Below are 15418 nucleotides of genomic sequence, written 5' to 3' on the forward strand. Positions count from 1 at the left end.
CAATCTACCCAATTTATCTACTATATAATTGTCTAAGGGTCACTTCCGTCTGTCTGTCCTGTCACGAATATTCATTGGTCGCGGCCTGTGTCTGTCATGGAATCCAAGTCGCTGATTGGTCGTGGCAAAACGCCCACGACCATTGCCATGACCAATCAGCGACGCGCACAGTCCGGAAGAAAATGGCCGCTCCTTATTCCCCGCACTCACTGCCCGGCGCCCGCATACGCTGTCCGGTCACCGCTCACACAGGGTTAATGCTGGCGGTATTGGACCGCGTTATGCCGCTGGTAACGCACTCCGTAACCGCTGCTATTAACCCTGTGTGTCCCCAATTTTTTACTATTGACGCTGCCTATGCGGCATCAATAGTAAAAAAATGTAATGTTAAAACTAATAAAAAACAAAAAACCTGCTATACTCACCCTCCGTAGTCCGCCGAGCTGCTCGCACCGGCCGCCATCTTCTGTTCCCGGCGATGCATTCTGAAATTACCCAGAAGACTTAGCGGTCTCGCGAGACCGCTAAGTATTTTGGGTCATTTCGCAATGCATCCTGGGAAAGGAAGATGGCGGCCGGCGCCAGCGGCTCGGCGGAGCTTCGGTAGATCCCAAGCGTCGGTAACCGCTTCCTGGATCCAGGCGCCAACAGAAGGTGAGTATATAACTATTTTTATTTTCTTTTTTTTTTTTTTAACAGGGATATCATGCTCACATTGCTATATACGTGGGCTGCGCAATATATCAACGTGGCCTGCGCAATATACTACATGGGCTGGACAATATACTACGTGGCCTGCGCAGTATAATACGTGGGCTGCGCAATATACAACGTGGGCTGGGCAATATACTGCGTGGACTGCGCAATATACAACGTAGGCTGGGCAATATACTGCGTGGGCTGTGCAATATACTGCGTGGACTGCGCAATATACTACATGGGCTGGGCAATATACAACGTGGCCTGCGCAGTATAATACGTGGGCTGCGCAATATACAACGTAGGCTGGGCCATATACTACGTGGGCTGCGCAATATACAACGTGGGCTGTGCAATATACAACGTAAGCTGGGCAATATACTGCGTGGGCTGTGCAATATACTACGTGGACTGCGCAATATACTACATGGGCTGGGCAATATACAACGAGGCCTGCGCAATATACTACATGGGCTGGGCAATATACTACGTGGGCTGCGCAGTATAATACGCGGGCTGCGCAATGTACAACGTGGGCTGCGCAATATACATCGAGGGCTGCGCAATATACAACGTGGGCTGGTCAATATACTGCGTGGGCTGTGCAATATACTATGTGGACTGCGCAATATACTACATGGGCTGCGCAATATACAACGTGGGCTGCGCAATATACAAAGTGGGCTGCGCAATATACTACGTGGGCTGCGCAATATAGAACATAGGCTGCGCAATACACTACGTGGGCTACGCAATATACTACGTGGGCTGCGCAATGTACTACGTAGGCTGCGCAAGGTACTACGTGGGCTCCACTATGTAGTACATGGGCTGCACAATGTACAACGTGGGCTGCGCAATGTACAACGTGGGCTGCGCAATGTACTACGTGGGCTGCGCAATGTACTACGTGCGCTGCGCAATGTACTGCGTTGGTTGCGCAATGTACTGCGTTGGCTGTGCAATGTACTGCGTTGGCTGTGCAATGTACTGCGTTGGCTGTGCAATGTACTGCGTGGGCTGTGCAATGTACTGCGTGGGCTGCGCCATGTACTGCATGGGCTGTGCAATGTACTGCGTGGGCTGCACAATATACTACGTGAACTGTGCTATACACTACACATACATATTCTAGAACAGTGATTTTCAACCTTTTTTGAGCCGCGGCACACTTTTTATACTTAAAAAATCCCGGGGCACACCACCAACCAAAATGGCACAAAATGACTGTTTTTGAAAAATCTGCAGGTAAAACGTACTGCGCTTTACCTGCGGATTTACTGCGGATTTCCAGTGTTTTTTGTGTTGATTTCACCTGCGGATTCCTATTATGGAGCAGGTGTAAAACGCTGCGGAATCCGCACAAAGAATTTACATGCTGCGGAAAATACAACGCAGCGTTTCCGCGCTGTATTTTCCGCACCATGGGCACAGCGGATTTGGTTTTCCATAGGTTTACGTGGTACCGTAAATGTGATGGAAAACTGCTACGCAGCCAAATCTGCACCATGTGCACATAGCCTAATTCTAACCCTAATTCCAACCCTAGCCCTAATTCTAACCCTAACTCTAACCCTAATTGTAACCCTAACCCTAATTCTAACCCTAATTCTAACCCTATCCCTAAGTGCAACCCTATCCCTAAGTGTAACCCTATCCCTAAGTGCAACCCTATCCCTAAGTGCAACCCTAAGTGCAACCCTAAGTGCAACCCTATCCCTAAGTGCAACCCTAAGTGCAACACTAACCCTAAGTGCAGCCCTAAGTGCAACTCTAAGTGCAACCCTATCCCTAAGTGCAACCCTAAGTGCAACCCTATCCCTAAGTGCAACCCTAAGTGCAACCCTATCCCTAAGTGCAACCCTAAGTGCAACTCTATCCCTAAGTGCAACTCTATCCCTAAGTGCAACTCTATCCCTAAGTGCAACCCTAAGTGCAACCCTACCCCTAACCCTAACCCTACCCCTAACCCTACTCCTAACCCTACCCCTAACCCTAACCCTACCCCTAATCCTAACAGAAAAACAAAAATAAATATATTTTCGGTATTTTATTATTGTTTCTACCTATGGGGGTGATAAAGGGGGGGGGTTTATTTACTATTTTTTTATTTTGATCGATGTGATAGAACCTATCGCAGCGATCAAAATGTGCAAGGAACGAATCTGCCGGCTGGCAGATTCGGCCGGCGCACTGCGCATGCGCCCGCCATTTTCCAAGATGGCGGCGCCCATGCGAGAAGACCGAGGACACCGGGAGGGACACCAGGACTAGGTAAGTATGGGGGGGTGCGATCGGACAATGCTGCGCATTGCCGGGGAACAAAGCAAAGGGGGCACCATAGTTTGGGGAACTTTCCCGCAGCACACCCGACCATGTGTCGCGGCACACTAGTGTGCTGCGGAACACTGGTTGAAAATCACTGTTCTAGAATACCCAATGCGTTAGAATCGGGCCACCATCTAGTTATTATATACTTGTTAACCAGCCTTGTGTAATACTTGTATACAGGTGAAAAGTGGGCCCCCAAAGTCAATGTTACTGGTGGGCCCTTGGCACCCCAGTCCGACACTGTCTGTAGTACATTTGACAAACTGAAAGGCCTCTTTCACCGGTACTGATATTTTTGGTACCGGAAATACCAGTGCCGGAGATATCGGAGTCTGTGTGTCTGTGTGTGTTAAAAGAGCTAAAGCAGGTAATGAAGTAAGGCATGCAAAGGAGACCAAAGGCGGCAAGAAAGGATTTTGGGGGTATGTCAAAAGTAAAAGAAAAGTCAAAGATGCTATAGGATTTTTATAGGATGAAAAGGGTGAAGTGGTCAAAAATGGTGAGAAGGCTGTCAGCTGTCAGCTTTAGCAAGGCTTGTTATCAAGAATAGAAGAGTCCCCATGCTGCTTTTTTGTTAAATTATTTAAATAATTTAAAAAAACAACGGCCCCTTCATTTTTGACAACCAGACAAGCTGACAGCTGCAAGCTGGTATTCTAAGGCTGGTAAGGAGCCATTGATTTTGCCCCTCGCAACCTAAAAATAGCAGCCCGCAGCTGCATAGAAAAGTCTCACCTATTAGATGTGCCAATTCTGGCGCTTTGCCCATCTCTTCCCACTTGCACTGTGGGGATGAAAAGTGGGGTTCATATTTGTGGGGTTGATGTCACCTTCATATTGTCTGGTGACATCAAGCCCACGGATTAGTAATGGAGAGGCGTCTATAAGACACCTCTCCATTACTAATCCTATAGTTGTATGGTAAATAAAGACACCAAGTATAAAGTCTTTTATTTGAAATAAATACAAAACACACTTTTCCATTTTTATTTAAATATGGCAAACACAGTAATACTCGCATAACTCCCATTCCATTGAAGCCCTAGTCTCCTGTAATAAAACAAAATTTAAAAACAACATCCCTCACCTGTCTGACATTCTGTTCCAAGATGCGACCGTCCAGGCTGAAGACCACTGAGGAATGAGCACCAGCATTGATCAGCGGTGACAACATCAAGGTTACATCTGGTCACTGAGCCTGCGTTCCCAGTCAGACTGAACAGCAGTGACCTCAGCACCATGACAAAAAGTAATTGAGTTAGTGACAGTTCAGCTCAGTGAGTTCACCACAAATCACCTTGAGATGGCTGGTTATCAAGAATACAGGGGAACCCACACTGTTTTTTACATTTATTTATTTATAGCGCAGGTGGCATCTGCTCTCACTGTTATTAGCCTGAGCAGGTGTAGGCTCATGGTAGTAGTAGTCCCATCAGCCGCTGCCTGCTTTCATTATTATCAGTTGAATACAACTCTCAACATTCTTCACTGCTCCCGCTGATTGCAGGCAGAGCAGGGGAGAATGATTAGAGCCGTCTTCAGAACCCAGCACTGGGGAACAGCACTAAAAGTACCGCTGCTTCCCAGGTGCTGATATGTGTCACACTGATGAGACACGGATGTCATCCTTGTGTCATCAGTGTGCGGGATGTTTTGCGATCCCTGCTGCTGTTAAAAAACTGACAAGTCAGCATATTTTGCAGCGGACACATGGTCCGTGAAAACAATCTGACACGTACACAGATCTATGTGTATCTGAAGGAGGCCTAACGTGTTTCATCTGGAGCTGAGCAATAATGCCAGACAACACTTCCCTAGCTGCCTCATGGTTTGCAGACTGCACATCTCACACAAAACGATTCTACAGTTGTTCTGTGCACCTATAATACCATTGTAAGCGTAAAAATCATTTCACCTGGCGAAGAATGAAAAGTGATAAGTGTCCTGATTAGACAGGCTGATCACCGAAAATAGAGAAAGTGTAAATATACCCAAAGTTATTAATGTTCTATATCTAGGAGAAGTCATTAAGTTTATGTGTAGACGACGTGTTTAATTAGACAGCAGAGCTTTCCTTTACAAAGCTGCCTCAGTAAAAAGTTGGCGGTTTTATTTTTTCAGTGATCCCTAAGCAAAGAAAAGCAGAGTCTCCTAAGTGAAGTCACCCAAAGAATAAACATGTTACATCTTTTAACTGTTTCACAGTTTTCACAGCATAATGCGGTTAAAAAAAGTAGCAAATGACTGTACATGTGCACAGCAATGTCACTTTGACTTTGCTGTGCATTATGTTCTTAATGTCTATTAAGATACGTGCCCACGATCAGGAAATAGCAGCGCTTTGCATGCAGGGCATTTTCGCTGCGTCCAAAACGCTGAATGCAATCAAGCAGTTAAATCCGCATGTGTTAATTGAACAATGCAGATTTACAGCATCCGATACATTCTATTGTGGAAATTCACATGCTGCGGCCTTGTAAACCCGCACCACGGGTGAGTTTACGCAGCGTAAAATGGAAGCACAGTGGGCATGAGATTTCTATAAATCTCTTCCACTGTGCTTGTATTGTAGAACGTAGCATTGTGTTGTATCCAAAGTGCTGCTATTCCTGCACGTACGCTTATTGTCTGCAGCGCAGATGTCATGTTGACAGTGTTGAAACCAATAGCTGAGCTCAACAGCTCTACCTGAGTTGCCTCTCAGAGCCGATAAGCTCATTGATTGACTGCAGCGCTGACAACACAATGTGAACACTACAGACGATAACATGCACAGGGAGAAGCGGCGGAACCTCAGTGCTAAACCTGGGGACGGCGAGCAAATTATAGTTAAAAAAAACCAACAAAAAAGACTGAAGCCGTGGGACGGGGTTTTACAAAATTGTAAAAACCTCTTTAATATTAGATCAAGGAGTCTCAAACCGATCATCCTCGTTGCTCAGCTTATACAGGTGCTTTTCACAAAATTTGAATATCATCAATAAGTTAATTTATTTCAGTTCTTCAATACAAAAAGTGAAGCTCATTTCTGTTTATGTTGATGATTATGGCTTACAGCCAATGAAAACCCAAAAGTCATTATCAAACTACGTTTCCACAATCAGTGATGGTTTGGGAAGCCATGTCATCTGCTGGTGTAGGTCAAATGTGTTTTATTAAGACCAAAGTCAGCGTAACCGTCTACCAGGAAATTTTAGAGCACATCATGCTTCCCTCTGCCGGCAAGCTTTTTGGAGATGGAAGTTTCATTCTCCAGCAGGACTTGGCACCTGTCCACACTGCCAAAAGTACCAATACCTGGTTTACAAACAACAGAATCACTGAGCTTGATTGGCCAGCAAACTCGTTTGACCTTAACCCATAGAGAATCTATGGAGTATTGTCAAGAGGAAGATGAGAAAAACAAAGGCTGACAGCACTCACGGTTCTGGGGCGCCCGTTCCACATCCAGGGAACCATCCCGGATATTACCAGACCAATCAATATATAATGAACAGCGCTCCATCCAGGTGTAAAAATCTTCAAAATACGCTTTATTGAGCCATGGTACAGCAGCAACATTTCGACCACAACTTGGTTGCTTGACAAAGACCAAGTTGTGGTCGAAACGTTGCTGCTGTACCATGGCTCAATAAAGCGTATTTTGAAGCCAGTTTCAGTAACTGAAGCGGCAGGATTCTGTCGCTGGTGCCCGGTGAGCAGAAGAGAGGGAACCAGCTGTGGGGGCACTGTGTGTGTGTCACTGTATGTCGGGGCACTGTGTGTGCGTGGTCACTGTATGTCGGGGCACTGTGTGTGTGTGTCACTGTATGTAGGGGCACTGTGGCTGCCATTATTGATGCCTCCCTCATATCAATGTCAGCCAATTTCTAACCAGACATCAGGGAGCATAACTCTGCAATGTATCACCTCACGCACAGGAATATTATAACATAATGTTGGGCCCAGTACAAATAATGGCTGAATGTTTCTCCCCTGTATCACTTCACTTGTTCTTTACATGAACTAATGCAAACCATCAACAAAAAACAGTGAAATTATAGGTTGTGTAGTAGCAAAACACGAAAAATGTCAAGGGTGTGAATACTTAGGTAAGCCACTGTATATAGCCAAAAGTTCTTTGTGCCAAAAAGGTTTGAGGACAGGTTCAAATTCCATTTAGGCTGGAGATAAGAACAAAAGGCACCAGCACAAGACACAATTGCTTTCCTGCCTTTTATGACCCCCACCACAGCACATGTGTAAGCAGGTAGAAGGATACAGTGATGCAGGGATTCAGAGCAAGAAGGGTTAACAAGAGTGAGGTTTAATTTACAGCAATAAACTCCTAGCAGGGAGATAACAAAGGGATAACAGGGAGGTAACAGGGAGGGGGAAAGCAGGTGCTAAATGTAATTGTGATACAACCCAACAGCCTTTCTATCAAATTCAACTTATTGTGACTCCACTGTCCTTAAGGCTAGTTTCACACTAGCGTCGCTAAACGTCACTAGCCGTCCATTTTGGAGAAAAAAATGCATCCTGCAAAAGTTCTTGCAGGATGCGTTTTTTCTCCATTGACTTGCATTAGCGACGGATTGCCACACGTCGCATCCATCGTGCGACGGATACGTCGTGTTTTGGCGGACCGTCGGCACAAAAAAAAACTACATGTAACTTTTTTTGTGCGTCGTGTCCGCCATTTCCGACCATGCATGCGCGGCCAGAACTCCACCCCCTCCTCCCTGGACCTTACAATGGGGCAGCGGATGCATTGAAAAACTGCATCAGCTGCCCCCGTTGTGCGGCGCTTTCAACGCTAGCGTCGCTGCGTCGGCACGTCGCATTGCGACGTGCAGTGCACGACGCTAGTGTGAAAGTAGCCTTAGTCAGGTGCGGTCCAATGGGTGATGGAAAGCCTGTGGAGGCTGACACTGCGTCTTCAGGCTTCCCCGCCCAACACATGGTCCCTTTTCTGGCGGCAATGGGCGGTCACCAGTTTTGCCCATTGAGCCCCTAGTCCATTAATATGCAGAGCTGAAGTGTAAAGCTCTGCACAAGTCTCTACTTGGTGTCTGCTCCGCTGCACACCCGCCGATAGCTGGACATACACCCCACCATGCTGCTCCTAGTGCTCGTTCCTCAGTGCACCCGCGCCGCACTGCTTCACTCGGCGCCTGACTCTCTGCACTCTCACTGCTACTCGGGAGTCCTTACTGAACCACTCCCGGGTTTCTGCTCCACGCTTCATCTCAATTCGCAGAGCGCAGTCGGCCCCTGCCTTCTTTGTCCGGCAGGAACTCTCTGGCTTTTCCCGCGCTACATTCTCTCTCATTCTCCTGCTTACCACGCCCCTTTTCTCCAGGTCATGGGTCCTGTCCGGCTCCCATTTCCTTCCCCCCTGCAACACTGGATGCAGCCTCGGTAGTTCTGGACCCGGTATTGCACAGGCACCCCCAGCCTGGTCTTTCTCCTTACATGCCCCTTTCTTTTAATTCACCATTCCACGGGCGAGAGCTCCTTCACCAGGCGTTCACATTCTTCCACTCCTTGAATGATTTGTTGCCAGGTGAATAGATTTTGTTCATAACGGGTAGGAGGCACTCCAGCTGTTGTCCGCTCTGACTGACGTAGTTCGGGCTGAGTTGTGGACGGTAAAGAACTATTTTGATCCGACAAGTCCACCACACCTGTATCTTCAAGTAGTGGCGCTTCAGTGCTCGTTTCTCTGGGGGTGATAGACAGGGAACTGTTGAGGCCTGGGGGTGAGGCCAGCATCTCTTCTTTGTCAAAGTCAGGAACCGGCAAGGTGGGGGCGTCAATGACTTTTGGCGATTCAATTCCATCCTCGGTCCATGTGGACAGGCAGGGGCGCAACATACTATGATGAACTACCCGGGTAAGCGCTCCTTCTGCACTTCCAGGCTGGACTTCATACAGCGGCCCTTCAGAACTGACTCAGCATGTCACTCGATGCGGGGTCCTCTCTCATCCATCTCACCACACTCCCCCTTCTTCAAACTCGCCAGTCTTTGAGCAAGAAGAGTCTTTGTGCCCCTTATTGTCCATCAGAGATGGGCCAGATGCCCACAGTTTTCACACCCATTTCTGCCTCTCTTGCACTACGTTTTGCCAAAGAAAATCATTCTGCGCATATCGCATGGGTGGGACACCAGCGTGGACACACTGAGTACTTTGAGGCACCTCTTGAATTTTCTCATCAGGAGTACTCAGAACTTCAGGTATCTCATGCAGAATTTCGACACCTGGCTCTCCTCCATGGCATTCAATGTCCTCCTCCACTAAGTCATCTGTGCACTAGATGTGAGCCCTACCTCCTCCTCTTCACTGGGACTGCTGTCATATTCAACTTTCTGGGCGCACACCAGCTCCACCCAATTCACCTCCGTGCTCCTGAGTAATGCAGACATCTCACTGCAGGCAAATGACACCTTCTCCCTCAGTTCTCGGCATCCGACTCCATGGCTCTGCCTTGCTCTGGGTGAGGCTCTCCTCTGCTCACTGTACCATTTCTTCTAAGTCTCTGTCCAACCTCCATGGTCACTCTCCAACCTCCATGGTCACTTTTTCTCTCCACTCTGTTCCTTGGGGGCATGCTTCCCTGTCCAAGGACCGTCTTCACCAGTGGGCATGACCGTTGGAGGAGTAGGCGAATCTTCGTCGTTGGCTGTTTCATGTAGGGCAACTCCTTGACATGTGTCCCATCTTTCCGCAAGTCCAACACTCACTTTTGAGCCTGTCTGGTGGGCGATTTGGCCTAGATCTCTGTTCTCTGAGAGAGGCATACCCCCTATATAATCATTCTCATCCCAGGATATAGGATTACATTTTGGGGTTACTTCTTAACTCAACTATCGTGACTCCACTGTCCTTTTGTCGCGTGCGGTCCGATGGGATATGGAATGCCAGTGGAGGCCGACACTGCGTCTTCAGGCTTCCCCGTCCAACACACGGTACCGCTTCTGGTGGCAACGGGCGGCCACCGGTTTTGCTCGTTGAGCCCCTAGTCCATTAATCTGCAGAGCCGAAGTGTGAAGCTCTGCACAAGTCTCAACTCAGTGTGCTCTGCTGCACACCCACTGATAGCTGAACACAAACCCCACAATGCTGCTCCTGGTGCCCGTTCCTCAGAGCACCCGTGCCGCGCTGCACTGCTTCGCTCAGCGCCCAACTCTCTGCACGCTCACTGCTACTCGGAAGCCCTCACTGAACCCCTCCTGAGTCTCTGCTCCATGCTTCACCTCGGCCCCTGCCTTCTCCTTCCTCCAGTGGGAACTTTCTGGCCTTTCACAATCTACACTCTCTCTCATCCCCCTCACCATGCCGCTTCTCTCCAGGTCATGTGTCCTGTCTGGCTCCTATTTCCTTCCCCCCCTGTAACACTGGACGCAGCCTTGGCAGTTCCATAACTGGTATTGCACAGGTACCAACAGCCCGGTCTTCCTTCTTACACATGTTCTATCTCTTTGAAAACCTTTAGGCTATGTGCACATGTCCGGAATTGCCGTGGAAATTTCCGAAGCAATTCCGCAACTGTGCCGCAGGTAAAACGCAAGAGGAATTGGCACGCGTTTTCCCCCTAAACACTAGCGTTTTACAAGCATAATTAGCTTGCAGAATGCTAGCGTTTTCCAAGCGATCTGTAGCATCGCTTGGAAAACTGATTTACAGGTTGGTCACACTTATCAGAGTGTTTGACAAGTGTGACCAACTTTTTACTATTGATGATGCCTATGCAGCATCAATAGTAAAAAGATCTAATGTTAAAAATAATTAAAAAAATAATAAATCATGATATTCTCACCTTACGGCGTCCCCGGCAGTCTTCCTGCTCCTCGCGATGCTCCCGTTCCCAATAATGCCTAGCGGCAATGACCTCAGATGACGTAGTGGTCTCGCGAGACCCACGTCATCACAGGTAATTGCCGCAAAGCATCACTGGGAACGGAAGCATTTCGAGGAGCGGGAACGCTGCGAGGGATGCCGGAAGGTGAGAATATTACAATTTATTATTTTAATTTTTTTTTTTAACAATTATATGGTTCCAACCCTGGGTACGAACCGCACATGATCCACTTACTTCCCACATGGTGGGCATAGCTACATGCGGAAAGTGAGCCGATCAATGCATTTTTATGTGTGCTGAATCCCCGCGATTCTGCACAAGGAATGAATAATCTGCGTTTTTTTCGGGAACGTGATTCCGCCACAGAAAAAAACGCAACATGTGCACAAAAATTGCGAATTGAATTCTAATAGGATGCTTAATGTATGCACTTTTTTCGTGGGTTTATCGCGTTTTTATAGCGAAAAAACGCAAAAAATCCTGAACGTGTGCACATAGCCTTAGTGCTATCCAGTGTTTGTGGATCAAACTGTGAGTTCAGTCATTCATATTACACGTATTATCGATATTGTCCATGTTGGCTTTCAATATATTCAATCCTTACATGTGGCCACAATGTAGACACGAAATTTACAGCAGATATAAGATGTGATTTTCACAAGTGTCCATTAACAGGTTAATAGTAAGTGACCTTCTGCTCCTCAGCCCTCCCCTGTGTACACAATATAAAGTCCGCCTTTTTTTGAATTGTAGTTTCTCTTTTCCTCTGTCAGCCATGGCATCTGCTGATCGGAGAGAAGAGCTGGACTGCTCCTTCTGTCTGAGCACTTATACAGATCCTGTGATGCTGAGATGTGGACACAACTTCTGCCGGGTCTGTATTGATCGTGTGCTGGATACACAGGAAGGGTCTGGAGTTTATTCCTGTCCTGAATGCAGAGAAGAGTTTCAAGAGCGGCCGGCACTGATGAGGAATATAGCTCTGCGAAAAGTAATGGAGAAATTCCTGTTTACTTCACCAACACAGATGGAAAATGGGATCTGCTGCACTTACTGTATGGACTCTCCGGTACCTGCTGTTAGATCCTGTCTACACTGTGAGGCTTCTCTGTGTGATAAACACCTGAGAGCTCACAGCAAATCACCAGAACACGTCTTATCTGATCCCACCACTTCTCTGGAGAAAAGGAAATGTTCTCTACATAAGAAGATCCTGGAATATTACTGCACTGAGGACGCTGCTTGTATCTGTGTCTATTGTTCAGCAGGAGAACATCGGGTACATCAAGTAGAGATGTTGAATGAGGCCTCTCAGAAGAAGAAGAAGAAACTGAGAAATGTCCTCCAGAAACTTATCACAAAGACCAATGACATCGAGGAGAAAGTCCAGAGTCTGGAGAAGCACAGGAGAAAAGCTCCAGAACAAGCAGCTGGAGAAGCTGAGAGAGTCACTGCCCTGTGTACAGACATCAGGAGACGGGTGGACGACCTGGAGAAGAAGGTCCTGAGTGAGATCTCCAGGCAGGAAAAGGAAGAGTCACTGTCACTGTCTGCTCTGATCCATCAGCTGGAAATAAAGAAGGACGAGCTGTCCAGGAAGATGAGACACATTGAGGAGCTGTGTAACATGATGGATCCACTGACTGTCTTACAGGATCCAGACAACGGTGACTTGTGTGATCCTGAGGAGGAGGGAGGTGATGAGGACACAGGCGGACATGATAAACAGCCTCATGATGGAGATGACCTGGATGTGTCTGTGATCTCACACACATTACACACATTATGTGACATAATAATAGGGATAAGGAGCGGGATCTATGTGGTGAATCCTGCAGACATATTACTGGATGTAACCACAGCTGATAATAATCTCCTTATATCAGACAACCTGAAAACTGCAACCTGGACAGGAGTGAAGCAGAAACGTCCAGAAACAGCAGAGAGATTCAAGGATTATAATCAGGTGATGAGCAGGAGAGGATTTACCTCAGGACGACATTACTGGGATGTGGAGGGCAGAAGATCAGAGTTGTGGATGGTGGGGATGTGTTATCCCAGTATAGACAGGAGGGGAGATCAGTCACTGATTGGAAATAATAACAAGTCCTGGAGTCTGGGGAGTTTATATAATCAGTATTCAGTGACATATGATAGTAAACATATCCAGTTACATGACATCTCCAGTGATAGGTTCAGGATATGTCTGGATTATGAGGCCGGGCAGTTGTCCTTTTATGAGCTGTGTGACCCCATCAGACACTTACACACCTTCACTGCCACCTTCTCCGAGCCCCTTCATGCTGCATTATGTGTATGGAGTGATTCTATAAAGATATTGGGGGGAAGCAGAAACTGGAAGAAACCATCATTCATGATCTAAGATTTCCACTAGAGAATGCTCGATTATTCTCTAATGGGATTAATATTAAGGATTACAGTTGATGATCCCTATATGACTGCTGGCCTTATGACTATATCGCATGGGTGGATTATCTGTTGTGTAGGCACTTGGTGATTACATTTAGCTGTGTATTAGAGATGATATTGGAAGTTTGGGGACTGATGCCAATGTGCGGCTCTATAGTCCTTGTGGATCACTTACCTGTGTGTCATAGCCATTATTCGTAGTAATACCTCGAGTACTAAACAAACTATATTTTAAACATGTTTTGAAACAAGGGTAAATTTACACATTGAACTAAAGGTTCATGAAAATCTGCCCAAAAATGTGTTTTATTGCAAATACTGCGACAGGTATGGCTGCGGACCTTACTCTTTCCATAGCAGTGAGTAAGGCTGTGTAGCCATGTTGCTTTTTTTATGCCTTTCTGCCGCGTTTTTTGCTGCAGCGGAAACGCATAAAAATGCTTAAAAACCGCATTCCCACGCAATCCTATGGGATTCCGCAGTTGCTGTGCTCATGCTGCGGATTTTCCTTCTGATGGCCCCCGGAGTCCTCCCGCCTCTCAGCGGTGCATGCGGCGGCTTCCGTTCCCAGGGATGCATTGCACGAAGGACCTGGGATGATGTCACGGTCACGCGACCGTGATGTCAGAAAGGTCCTTTGCGCAAAGCATCCCTAGGAACGGAACGTACCAGGAGCGCCGCTGAGGAGATCGGGGGCTGTCAGAAGGTGAGAATAACAATATTTTTTTATTATTTTTAACATTCTATCTTTTACTATTGATGCTGCATAGGCAGCATCAATAGTGAAAAGTTGGTCACACTTGTCAAGCACTATGCTTGACAAGTGTGACCAAACTGTCAATCACTTTTTCAAGCGATGCTTTAAATCCCTGGAAAAACGCAAGGATTCTGCAAGCTAAAAACGCTTGTGTTTTGCAGGAAAACGCATGGGAAATTCCGCATGCGTTTTACCCGTGGCAGAGAGTTGTGGAAATGCTGTGGACATTTCCGCAGCATTTCTGCAACGGGGGCACATAGCCTAAAAGTTGCTGTGAAAATGTGACATTTCTGCAACAGATTCTGCGCTGTGCAGATTTGTATCTGATGCAAAACCTTTATATACTGTGAGTAGATTGTGATTGTTAATATACTATTCTTACATTGTAATTGAACATTTCTCATACATAGAGGACATTGTGCAGGATGTGATCACAGAGTAAAGGCCCCGTCTCACATAGCGAGATCGCTAGCGAGATCGCTGCTGAGTCACAAGTTTTGTGACACAACAGCGACCTCAGTAGCGATCTCGCTATGTTTGACACGTACCAGCGACCAGGCCCCTGCTGTGAGATCGCTGGTCGTGTCGGAATGGCCTGGACCTTTTTTTGGTCGTTGAGGTCCCGCTGACATCGCTGAATCGGTGTGTGTGACACGGATTCAGCGATGTCTTCACTGGTAACCAGGGTAAACATCGGGTTACTAAGCGCAGGGCCGCGCTTAGTAACCCGATGTTTACCCTGGTTACCATCGTAAATGTAAAAAAACCCAAACAGTACATACTCACATTCCGGTGTCCGTCAGGTCCCTTGCCGTCTGCTTCCCGCACTGACTGTGACTGCCGGCCGTAAAGTGAAAGCACAGCACAGCGGTGACGTCACCGCTCTGCTGTTAGGGCCGGCGCTCAGTCAGTGCAGGAAGCGGACGCCGGGGGACGCGAAGGTGAGTATGTACTGTTTGTTTTTTTTACTTTTACGCTGGTAACCAGGGTAAACATCGGTTACTAAGCGCGGCCCTGCGCTTAGCAACCCGATGTTTACCCTGGTTACCCGGGGACCTCGGCATCGTTGGTCGCTGGAGAGCGGTCTGTGTGACAGCTCTCCAGTGACCACACAGCGATGCTGCAGCGATCGGCATCGTTGTCTGTATCGCTGCAGCGTCGCTGTGTGTGACGGGGCCTTCAGTCATATGAGTGAATACTTATGAGTAGAGATGAGAAATTTCCAGCTCTTGCGAAGAGGTAAAATATTAGCAAATTTATTCCAGGGTCATAAAATTACAATAGGGAGGAATAAGGGTTTATCGGTTTCTGTTTGCAGTGCTGGATGTGTTTGGGGGTCTTCTCATTGAAGCCAC

The 15418-nt window shown here is 47.2% G+C and overlaps 1 protein-coding gene across 1 annotated transcript; it reads left to right on the plus strand.

The window, feature by feature from the left end:
• The first annotated feature begins 11651 nt into the window (after nt 1-11651).
• Nucleotides 11652-13638, plus strand: LOC143776900 (E3 ubiquitin/ISG15 ligase TRIM25-like). Its single transcript, XM_077266721.1, has one exon. It carries the CDS (start codon nt 11652-11654, stop codon nt 13257-13259), a length of 1608 nt encoding a protein of 535 aa, XP_077122836.1. The 3' UTR covers nt 13260-13638.
• The last annotated feature ends 1780 nt before the right edge of the window (nt 13639-15418 follow it).

The sequence above is a fragment of the Ranitomeya variabilis genome, chromosome 5, assembly GCF_051348905.1.
Source record: "Ranitomeya variabilis isolate aRanVar5 chromosome 5, aRanVar5.hap1, whole genome shotgun sequence".
NCBI lineage: Eukaryota > Metazoa > Chordata > Amphibia > Anura > Dendrobatidae > Ranitomeya > Ranitomeya variabilis.